Source organism: Aedes albopictus, chromosome 3 (assembly GCF_035046485.1).
Source record: "Aedes albopictus strain Foshan chromosome 3, AalbF5, whole genome shotgun sequence".
NCBI lineage: Eukaryota > Metazoa > Arthropoda > Insecta > Diptera > Culicidae > Aedes > Aedes albopictus.
The window spans coordinates 324,795,627-324,807,696 of NC_085138.1; the positions used below are offsets into that span (position 1 = coordinate 324,795,627).

The following is a 12,070-nucleotide window of genomic DNA, read 5'->3' on the forward strand; positions in this document are numbered from 1 at the left end:
GTGCAGTTTGATAATACTTATGGAGAATTCATCTATTTCCTATGGTGCAATTTCAATTTTTTATGGTGCAATTTAATTTTTCTATGGAGCAATATTCAATTTTCTATGGGTACAATTTAAATTTTTTATGGAGCGTTTGCATTTTTCTATGGAGCATTTGTATTTTATTATGGAGCATTTCAGTATTATTTATTGGTGCAAAATTTCACTTTTACAGTATGCGGCAGGAAAAAATGCGAAAGTGTTTTTCAACTTCAAACCTCATTTTCGTCCATTTGACGTTAACCAATCTGTGTTTCAACGTTCCATGATCACTAATAGGCTACTTTTCTGAAAAGTTAATAAATAATTTTCCCATTTTGGTCACTAAACTTTACAGGGCGGTGCCTGAAACTGAAGACAATCAGAATTTTCAAACCGCAGAAAAGTACACAGCTCGCTAAATTTTGTATCTGATAAAACATTTTTTTTAATTTTCTCTATAATATCATCAAATATATATACTTATTTCGTCTAGTATGTGAAACTACATGACTCTGGATCAGTGTGGTCTGGTTGTTCATCGAATTTAAGATATTTTTTTTACTGTTATAGTCATTCTGTTTAATGACCATTGGGCGCGCAGTTTATTGATACCAACATTTTAGGCTTACATTATCACATGTTAAAAATCAAATATGTTCATTTTTATTCTGAAGTGCTAGAATATAGACTTTGACTGATACACTGTCATGAAAAAATAGTCATATATATCCCATATTTAGCGTGTAATAGTGCCTTGAACTTTTCGCATTTTTTCCTGCCGCACCCTGTAATGAGAAAATTTTATGTTTTACCGGTACATTTTTTATAAAGTATGGAACGTTTTCAATTATTTATGGGTAACATTGCACATTTTCATGGAACATATGTTCTTTCTTTATGGAGCACTTTTTGATTTTCTATGGAGCGTTTCCATTTGTTTATGGGTGCAATAAATAGGCTGCCATTTATTCAGGAATTTTTGGTTGAATGCACTTGGATGACCTGATGGAATTCTTTGGAAACAATCACAGGAACAATTTTACAATCACAGTACGGATTTGTATAGGAATATTTGGAGAAGCCTCTGGAGGAGCACTCTCATAAAGAATCTCCCATCAGGCATTTATGGAGACACGTCAAGTGGATTTTTTCTTAAAGATTTTTCCATGGATTCCTTCAAGAGATCTCCTTGGCATTTCTCTACGGATTTCTATAAGAATGCCTTCAGCATTTCTTCTAGGGAAGTTCTTTCTGTGATTTTTACAGACATTTTCCAAAAAATTTCAACACCAATTCCGCTTGGAAAATCGTAAGAATGTCTGCCTTCTTCTCCTAAAAATCCTCAGAAATTTTCCCAAGAATTCCTCCAGGAATTTCTCTTAGAGTTTATCTCTTAAAATTCTGGCTGGGATTGATGTTATTTATATTTTATATGGGATTCATGCAGCAGTCTCTACTGTAACTATGAGTTCCAATAGAAATTCAGGTTGAGATTTTTTATAGGGATTCCTTCAGAATTTCTCTAAAGCTCCTTCCATTTGCCTTCTCTTCGTATTCTTGCTGGAAATCCCCTTCAGATTCGTTTGAGTTCGGCTTAGTTTCTGGAATATTCGGAAGGGGTCAAATCAATTATTGGCCATCGTGCTATGCCTATTTATACTCAGATGAGAAATCATGAATTTTGAATCGTTGAATGATGAGGTTACGTAAAAATCTGAAAGTGTTCCTTTTGGATCCCTACTGGCACCGGTTCTGGAAAATCCGGTAGTGGCCAAAACCATGTTTGATCATTGGCTCTACGACTATTAGCTACTAGATTAAAAATCATGAATGTTGACAACATCGAACGAGAGGCTTACGTGAAATTCTGATAGTGTCCTCTTGAGGTCCCTACCGAAATCGTTCCTGGAATATCCGGAAGTGGCCAGATCCATTGTCCGCAGTCGGCATTATGCATATTGATATCCAGATGAAAAATCATGAACTTTGAGTCGAACGATGTGGTTCTGTGAAATACAGAAAGTGTTCCCTTTAGGTCCCTACCGGGACCGGTTCCGGAATATCCGGAAGTGGCCAGAACCATTGTCGAACATCGGCACTGTTGGGGAGTTAGACATCTAAATATCTTAGAATTCGCTCTTTAAAATCTATCGATTTGTATCACCCCAGCATCCCCAATGAGAAGAACTATTTCGTTCTCTCTCTATATGTATAATGACACGGAAAGGGCTATTTTAGCCAGAGTATCGCAACTCTCGTCAGTAGGCAACGCGCCACGACGGAGTCCAGTAGGACAAACCAATTAAGTGTTGTAAATAGTAATCATAGTTAATAAATGTAAATAGTGTATTGTGTTTTGTATGAAATAAAAGGACTTTAAATGTTATTTGTATGAATTGTGAACCAAAAATAAACGAGCTGACGTTAATTGTTTGTGGAATTGAAGGACAACATCCTGACCAATATTCCCTAAGACCCGATGGAGGGCAGTGAAGGCTGCGATCAACCCAGTCCGTTTAGGAATCGGTAAATTACATGTTGGGCCTTGAACATCGTCCACAACCGAAGAATTCTACAGGCCAAGGCTCCGACAGGCACTATGCCTATTGACATCCAGATGAAAAATCATGAATTTTGAGCCGTCGAACGATGTGGTTCTGTGAAACTCAGAAAGTGTCCCCTTTGGGTCCCTATTGGAACCGGTTCCGGAATATCCAGGAAGTGGCCAGATCAATTATTGGCCATCGGCACCATGTCTATTGACACCCAGATGAAAAATCATGAATTTTGAAGCGTTCAACGATGTTGTTCTTTGAAATTCAGAAAGTGTCCTCTTTTGGCTCTTACCGGAACCGGTTCCGGAATATCCGGAAGTGGCCAAAACTTTTTTGGTCATTGGCACTATGGCTATTGGCTTCTAGATAAAAAATCATGAAATTTAAGCCGTCGAACGATGTGGATCTGTGAAATTCAGAAAGTGTCCGCTATGGGTCCCTACCGGAACCGGTTCCGGAATATCTGGAAGTGGCTAAATCTTTTGTTGGACATCGGGACTATGCCTATTGAGATCCACATGAAAAATCATGAATTTTGAGCCGTTGAACGATGTGGTTCTGTGAAATTCAGAAAGTGTCCCCTTTGGGTCCCTACCGGAACTGGTTCCGGCCTGCTACGCGGCCGGAACATGTTCTACTGTCGCAAAACCGTGCATGTACAGATGTGCTTGAATAAAGATTTAAAATTAATTGATTTGTTGCGAATTTCAACACGTTTTCGAGTGTTTTTCTCAAAAAGTCCCTGTTTCGGTACCTAGGGTACCCCAGGTTTTTCCGGCCTAAATCCGGAACAACGGTGAACTTTTATGGTTCCATAGCATATGTCTAAAATTCAACTCATTTGTGATTTTCTGTAAAATTTTCATCAAAATCGGATAAAATTTGACAAAGTTACAGATTTTTAAACTTTTGATGTTGGCACCTGGTACTGTGAAGGTTAATGGAGTTTTAGGCCCCAAAACTATGAAAAATGGGTATATTTGGTATAAGGAAGATATCCGGAGTCCAAAAATGGCGACCACAATTTCCAAGAGGGCGATCTAAAATCCAAAATGGCGGCTCCAAACTCAAGACGGTGGCTGTTTAAAGCAGTTTTAGACCCTAACTGCATGTAATATGGGTATATTTGGTATAGGAAAGATCTCTGGAGTCAAAAATGGCGACCGCAATATACAAAATGGTGGCCCAAACACCAAGATGGCGGCTCCAACTTCAAGATGGTGGCTGTTTAATGGCGTTTTAAGCTCTAAATCCGTGTCATATGGGTTTATTTGATATAGAGACGAATTGTGGACTCCAAAAAATGGTGACCAGATGGTGGCTGTTCAATGAGGTTCTGGGCTCTAAAACCATGCAATATGGGTATATCTGGTATGGGGAAGAAATGTGGAGTCTAAAAATAAAGACCAGAATAGTCAAGATGGCGGACTTAAATTAAAAATTGCGGCTCAATGTTCAAGATAGCGGCTTTTTGTTATGGTGAAATGGGAGAGCGTCCAGGTGCATTTTTGACTCGCATTTTTTGAGAGCACCGATCTCGTCATCCACAAAACGCCCGAAAACGAAAATGCTACTCAATGTTTATTACGAGTGAGTAAGGCTACTCATTGCTTTTTCAGCCCTGTTTGTTGTTTAGATGACGAGATCCATGCTTTTGGTATTTGCAAGGCAGCCATTGTGACGGCCATCTTTGTATTCGCTCATTTATGTCCTTAAGACATATAGGCGCAAACATCAAAGCTACATAAACGATATGATTTCTAGTACCATGTTATGGATTTTTGTTTAACGTATGAAAGTGCGATATTCATCTACATGTCACTTGAGTTTGTTGAAATGTGTTTTCGAAGGTACGAGGAAGGCGCCATCACCGCTAGGTGGATTAATTAGGGTTTTTTTTCTAGATTTTTTAGCTAAGTTCTGTAAAAAGCAGTTGAAAGCTAATAGAAAATGGGTCATATTACCGCTCTCATCTTAAAATTTGGTCGACCCAACTTCCAGCGACACTGCCGTAAGTTTATATTCATTTTTTAGAAAATTTGGCAACTTTGGATTAAGTTTACTTACAATTTTTTTTTGAAAAAGTTTCTTTTAAATCGTGTTCAAAGTTTCTTTGACTTATTATCTTTTGAATGAAACCGCAAATTGGCGGAGATATGGGCCTAAAAAAATGACATGTTTTTGAGGGGGTGACCCCAAACTTTTGAACGGGAGTGTATGGCATTTATAGCATAAGGAACATAACGAAAAAATGTTTCATAAATTTCTGTTGAAGGAACGTATAGAAATTCAAAAGAAATTCATCACGTTTTTGCACATCATAAAACATGTAGTACGGTGATGCCACTGACCCATATTGTCCCCACATACCATATCAGGACAAACATGTCTAAAGGTCCAATCTGCAGAAGAGAGGCTCTCTTTGGTTTCTCTCTCTTTCGTTAATATCTCAGCTGTTTATTTGTATTTTGATTGCCTCCTCGCATTGAACGATGGTCAAAACAATCGTCTTTTGATTTATACTGCAAAAATAGTTGAAAAGTGTACCATTACATTGCAATAATTGAAAGAGAAAGTAAACAAAAAGAGCCTCTCAAATGCAGATAGGACCTTTTGAAATGTTTGGCCTGATATGACCCTCAAAACACACTGGCTTCTCACTATTGCATTACCTACATTTCTACTGGCACCGATGACAGACTACACCTATTAAATAACAAATGATTTGAGACACGCTCGGATGTCGGCTTCCCCTAAAGGAATTTCGCATGATGTCACTCATCCATCTGCCGAATCGTGCCATTACAACCTGATACACACGTCGTCTTTTTACCTGGGGACTCTGGAGTTAATATGGGTGAAATATGATATCACACTATACTATATTCAGGATTCTTTGGGCATAAAATTTTTATTTCTGAATCGAGTCAATGTCAACAAGTTGCTTTTCAAAAATTGTATCCCAACGCGTACGGTGAGTCGACTGCCGTAATAACAACGTAAATTCCCTTTTCATTGTCATACCGAGGAGGATCTCCACCCAACAGCCCCTGTTGTTTTAGATTGTAGCACGTTTTGGTCTTCAGTTCGTTGTAGTCATCACACCTCGCTCCCCAAAAACCTTTGCAGTCCTTAGACAGCGACTCCATAAGATATTCAATCGATCGCCCGTGGCTGCAGGATTCGGTCGAGCATCCGGGCTGTTTCTTGCCATAGTTGAGATAGAAGTCAACGCGCCCGATCGGGTGAGGGTATCCGGAAAATTGCGTGCTGGTGTGGATGACCTCGACGTACTCTGCATCATCCGGACTGAGTCGACTTTCCGGTTCGTCTTCGAAAAAGTTGATCGATGCGGGGTCCAACCCATAAATGACTTTTATCCGCCCAACGCTTACTAATCGACCGGCATTCCCGGCTATGTGAGCTCCCAGACTGTGCCCGATGAGGTAGATTTGGTCCATGGTCGTCATGCCGGAACGAACCATCCGATTGATAAGGTCTGCCACGACGTGCCCAACTGCCAGGGTGTACTGGGAAGCCCGCAGATATGCTTCGGCTGCTCCCTTGTTCCAATCCACCCCAACGATGTTGTACTGACCGTTGGCCAAATATGCATCCTTAACACCTCGGATCGCCAACGATGTGAAATTGTTCATCCAACCGTGAATGACGATTCTGTGAAATTTGAATTGTTTGTAGACATTACACATTTCAGATTAGCGAACAGTTTGCAAACTCACCGCAACGGGAGACTACTGTTGTAGAACGAGCGTGAAACTGTCCCAACCGTATCAATCGAAAACACGTGAGGCTCGTTTACCGTAAGTGGTGTGTACAAGTAGAACCGCACATCACGTTTAGCGCTGAAATTGCTCCCAAAGCCGATCCTATTAGTGCCGGTGGCTACAAGTGGATGTAATGTATAATTTCATCGAAATCGTTTGATTCCAACAACACTTACGAACTTCGTCATCTTCCTCTGCGTAAGTCCCCGAAGTCAATACAGTCAGCAGAATTAGTTTTCGCAACATTTCACCGGAACAACCTCCTCAGTCCTAGAGGAAACTTCAAATGTATCGGTTTTTCGTTCCAACCTCTAAAAAAGGCAATGCTCTTCCAGAGCACCAGTAGCGAAACAAAATCAAACATGCAAACTGCACTTGCTATCAACTACACCTCCCGTAGGGCAATTGTGTCTTCCCTTCGTATCGTTGCAATTGCATTACCGCATGATAAACTAATGGCACTCTGTCTGCGCGCCGAATTCGAACTTTCAACCATTCCAGTTGACACTATCAACACAACTGCCAAAATATTCCAATTGTGCATTTTTCCCCAAAACTAGCTCCCCAAAACTTTCGCGTTATTTCTTCGACACTTTGCCACACTTCCGGTCAACTCTGCCGTCTCGTGTCTCAAGCGATTGAGTGCCATAAAACTGATCCACCGCAATAATCTATCCATCTAAGGGTATCAGCTTCAAGTCAAGTCCAAAGTACCTGTACGATACCAACTTACTATCGTCGGATAGCAATACCGTTCAACACCTCACAATAGTTCCAACCTAACTAGCAGCATCCATCAATGTGGTCATTTTTTGTGTCATTTCTACAAAACACATCCATCTATTGACCGACTACATCTCATTAGCATATATCTACAGGGGGTGGCCAAAATGTTTGGGATAGGCAACTTTTTTTCTCCCACAAAAAATTCAACATGCTGTAACTTTTCATAGAGTGCATCAAAAAATCTCAAATTTTGACTGTTTATCAACCTGTTATATGTGCATCTTTGGTACAAATTTGGGCTCGATTGAATAATTTTTCGCGAAGTTAGAACCGTTCGGGTAAAACACTATTTTTAGACAACTCATTTCTGAGCTGTCATATCTCGGAAACCAGTGAACCGAATTGAATGAATTTTTTAACGTTTATCAACAATATATTGATACTTAATACAATGTTATAAAATGTAATATTTTCTCACGGTGAATTAAGTTATACCGGGTTGAAATTTTTACCCATATTGAGGAAAATAAGTCAATTTTACAATACCACATAAAAATTACCAAATGTGTTCTTCCTTTAATCTAAATAGGCTCTAATATATCTGATTAAAGATAACTTGAGAACAGAAGTGGAAAATCTTTGGACATCAACACTAAAATTTATTAATATTGACGTAAAAAAATTACATTTTTTCGAGAAAAATCCAAAAAGTGTCAATCCAGACGTTCAAAAAGTATCTATGTTTTAATAGTTTGTGAAGCATTTGTATATTGTTAGTGTACGTTCAAAATTTCATTCAATTCGGTTCACTGGTTTCCGAGATATGACAGCTCAAAAATGAGTTGTCTAAAAAATAGTGTTTTACCCGAACGGTTCTAACTTTGCGAAAGATTAATCAATCGAGCCCAAATTTATACCAATGATGCACATATAACAGGTTGACAAACAGTCAAAATTTGAGATTTTTTGATGCACTGTATGAAAAGTTATAGCATGTTGAACTTTTTTGTGAGAGAAAAAAAGCTGCCTATCCCAAACATTTTGGCCATCCCCTGTATAACTCAAATGATTCGTGAACCGACGACGGCGATGGAACACGCCAGCATACACAGCCCGAAAGCGAAGTTAAGCTATGATTGGTCTAGACTAGCGAGATGCAGTGCAAAGTCATTGTCGCTAACACGCTTGACACGGGGCGCGAAAGAAATGCTTTCAACAATCGGCAGGCGCTTAACCCACTACACAAATATAGGTGAACCAAACCTTATTGACTGTCTGGGTTTTAGTATTTCGGCGTTGCATAATGTTGACGCTCAATGTTATAGACGAAATGGGGCTCCAAGATATAGGTTTGTCGCGTTCGAAAATTTGCAAATTGTTTAACGGTTTGTAAGAATAACTATTTGAATTCAAACCATTTGCACAAAATATTGTAAATTTGGTTCTGCATGGTTTATTACCTCAGACAGATTAGATTAAGTTCAAGTCAACATACAAATTTTAACTTGAGTCGCTGTAGGGTAGGGCTCTCATAGCCGAAGTGGTGAGCACATCGGTATTCAGAAAGACTATCCTGAGGGTGACTGGTTCGATTCCCAGTCCATCTGTCCGGGCTTTCAGTCTAACGCTTGTTTGCAGATTTCGTTTCCGCACCTGCGCCCAGTGGCCGGAAGCCGGACAAAACCTCAAAGATCGGCTTCAATTTTTTTATGTTTCTAATATTTTTCTTCCATTATAGATACTTCAACTAAGAAAATCCCAAATTTTCAAGTAGTTCTCGTAAACTCGGATGCTGTTGCATGTCGTTGCCGGTGCGCATGAAAATGTATGGAGAAAACGTGGCTTAATTTACAAAACTGCAGATAACTTTTGATATGAAAAAAAGACATCTCTAATTTTATGATATGTTATGTATAAAAGTCTCAGCTTTCAATTGATGCAAAAAATTGAAAATCGGTGGTTGCCCTCATGGTGAAAAAAATGTTTTGGTATAAAAATCCAAGATGGCGGCCAAAATCAATATGGCCGACCTAACTTTTTATTTTTGTAAATAGTAGCACTATCTTTCCTCATTTCAACAACAATTCGTTTTGAGGTGGTTTTTGGAGAAACTTTCGAGTTATAACGGTTTAAATGAGCCACCATTTGACCAAAATCGAGGGGTCTGCAAAAAATGTTGTGGCTCTAACTAACGGGGGGTCCATCAATTTGAGTAACCAAATGCATTTTTCTTACTTTTTTAGCGGGGCTTTCAGAAAATCGGCATCTTAATCATTTTTGAAGGCAAGGTGTAAATAGTGGGCCGGTCTCAGCGAGAATTACCCATTAAATATATCCAGTACTTGTTTAGGAAACGTCAGAAAACGCCGCCGTATCCCGGATCAGACGTGCAATTTTGTCTAGTTTTTGGCTATATAAGTCACTATTTGAAGGTTATATTTTATCTTATGAATTCAGAATATATACTAACAATTTAGTATAATCCTCATTCAAGTAAGATACCTTCACTAAGTCACGTGGTCATAGGGAGAGAAAAGCGGAATAAGGAGTGGGGGTAATAAAGTGATGGTCACAGCTTTAACATTTTCAAAATTTATTTTATTATTTGTTTAAATTATTATTCTATTTTTTGACATAAAACACAAGAAGGTGCGTGCTCCAGTTAAAAACAGTCAGCTGGAGAGGAGGCGAGTAATGACTAAGAATGATTAAGGCTTTATTTACTGAGACACTACCTACATCCCGCATTTTTAAAGACCAGCAAATACAACTAGCTCTTTAAACCTTAAAAGTAAAGGCAAAAACAACCTATAAGTAAAACGCTTTTTAGTGAAAACCCTTAGAGTAATGCGGGGCAAAAGTTTGCACGTGGCATAAGTTCACAGTGGGTCTTTCTCTGCCCACGAGTTAAGAACCCAGGCAAACTTGTATGGGTTCGACACATTATCAGGCCAGATGCTCGTCAATAAAAATTGGAACGATTTCGTTATGCAGTAGCAGAGTTAATATTGCGCATTTCCCACCCCACTGGACCCCTTTCGCAGTTAGTATAAGTGCGGGATCGTAAATAAAACTGCGATTTTGCTTCGAATCGTGTCGGTGTCTTCTGCGCCTTTATGCATAACAAAGTGCTGAATAAGTGCGCAAAAGACACCGAAACGATTCGATGCAAAATCGCAGTTTTATTCACGATCCCGTACTTATACTAACTGCGAAAGGGGTCCAGTTGGGTGGGAACTGCGCAATATAAAAAAAAATGTGTTCCTAGCTGTTTTGATGTAATTTTTGGACCTTTTGGAATAAGAATTTGTAATGATTGAAAGTAGAAGAACTTCATAACCTCTTTATGTCGAAAAATCGTCATTCTATAGCAGTTCGAGAGGTGCACTCGAAAAAACAAAAATCTTCCAGTGCTTCATGTGGGAAGGAACATTGTTAAAGCCTCGACAGTGGGGCAAAAGTTCGCACGATATTTCTTAATCTAGAGCATCAATATAGTTACAAAATATTTGAATCAATGACGATTTCGCATAGAAACTACTATATGATGTATAATATGTGTATTGTGTAGTATGCATTCTCAAATCGTTCTGACTGAGGGTTTGAACCTATTTTTGGAAGAAGATCGATTATAAGTCAATCAGTGTGTTCGCCTATTTAAAACAAAAAATGAAAAATGGCTGAAAAAACATTTTGGAACATTTTTTCGCCATACTCGTGTCATCCTTTGCAAGTTTCTGGAAGTATTATGTTGCTCTACTTTTTTGGGGTCTTTCATAGCTTAGTTGTTAATTCATACTTATAATACATCATCATACTGACGAAGGTTAGATTAAAATTACGGTCCCGTCCAATAGTTTTGCACCATATTTAATTTTTTATTTCATGTATTTTGTGTAACACATACAACTATAATTACTAGCGTGGTTCAAAAAATCGTTTTTGCTCCACACCGCATATTCGATTCGTAACCAGATTCTAAGCCTACTCCCAAAAATTGAGCTGATTTGGTTGAAAATTGAGAGTGCACAAGCTCTTCAAAGTTTGTATGGGAATTACTATGGGAAATGGATGTTTTTCATTCAATTGACCGTAGCATTTCCCCAGGTGCCCTAGAGTATTAGCTGACCCTTGGTGGTCCTAGGCTACTCTATCAGCTACAACTTTGCCGAAGACCACATTCAAATCGGACGTCTCATTAATTAATTATCGATTTCCATCCAACTGCAGAAACTTGAACAGTGATCGTTCAGCTTCCCAGCAGGCAACATTGCTGCACATGGCGGTAAAGATAGCACACAGAAATCATGGCTACTATGTTTTAAGGCAAATTGCAGTGATGCCCATCGAATAATGTAACCATCATGATCAAAGATTTTCATTCTGGGCAAAAATCAATAACTAATTAATGAGGCGTCCGATTTGAATGTGGTCTTCGGCAAATTTGTAGCTGATAGAGTAGCCTAGGACTATCAAGGGTCAGCTAACACTCTACGGCACCTGGGGAAATGCTACGGTCAATTGAATGAAAAACATCCATTTTCCATAGTAATTCCCATACAAACTTTGAAGGGCTTGTGCAGTCTCAATTTTCAACCAAATCAGCTCAATTTTTGGGAGATGGCTTAGAATCTGTTTACGAATCGAATGAGCGGTGTGGAGCAAAAACGATTTTTTGAACCACGCTAATAATTACTCCACAATGTATTTTGACAAATTCAATAACGCTGGAAAGGAAAGCTCTTAGTTAAAAGTTGTGGAATTGTTTATAAAATACACTGTATACTTAGCTGAGAACCAGGCCGTGTTCCAGTTGGTATGTAATGTCATGAATAAAAGGAAACACATTTCGTGCCTAGAGTGAAAGGGTGAACAAGAATTAACATGAAATAAATGAACTTCACACCAATAAACTATCCTTCACAATGTGCGAACTATGGGGCAAAAGTTCGCATTTGAGTACTTGTATTGAAATTGTTA

The 12,070-nt window shown here is 38.8% G+C and overlaps 1 protein-coding gene across 1 annotated transcript; it reads right to left on the minus strand.

Annotated features, from left to right (window-relative positions):
* Positions 1–5,471: 5,471 nt before the first annotated feature.
* Positions 5,472–6,987, minus strand: LOC109426883 (phospholipase A1-like). Its single transcript, XM_019702444.3, has 3 exons — positions 6,541–6,987; positions 6,320–6,482; positions 5,472–6,254 (listed from the first exon to the last, which is right to left on the minus strand). The coding sequence occupies exons 1-3, from the start codon at positions 6,608–6,610 to the stop codon at positions 5,528–5,530; spliced, it is 960 nt and encodes a 319-aa protein (XP_019557989.3). The 5' UTR covers positions 6,611–6,987; the 3' UTR covers positions 5,472–5,527.
* Between the last annotated feature and the right edge of the window lie 5,083 nt (positions 6,988–12,070).

Bases quoted from the DNA above. Each gene is read 5' to 3' on its own strand.
- LOC109426883 (XM_019702444.3), bottom strand. From the start codon at position 6,610: ATGTTGCGAAAACTAATTCTGCTGACTGTATTGACTTCGGGGACTTAC. The intron at 6,483-6,540 runs GTAAGTGTTGTT...ATCCACTTGTAG, and splicing joins AGAGGAAGATGACGAAGTTC to CCACCGGCACTAATAGGATC. The intron at 6,255-6,319 runs GTGAGTTTGCAA...CAAATTTCACAG, and splicing joins AACAGTAGTCTCCCGTTGCG to AATCGTCATTCACGGTTGGA.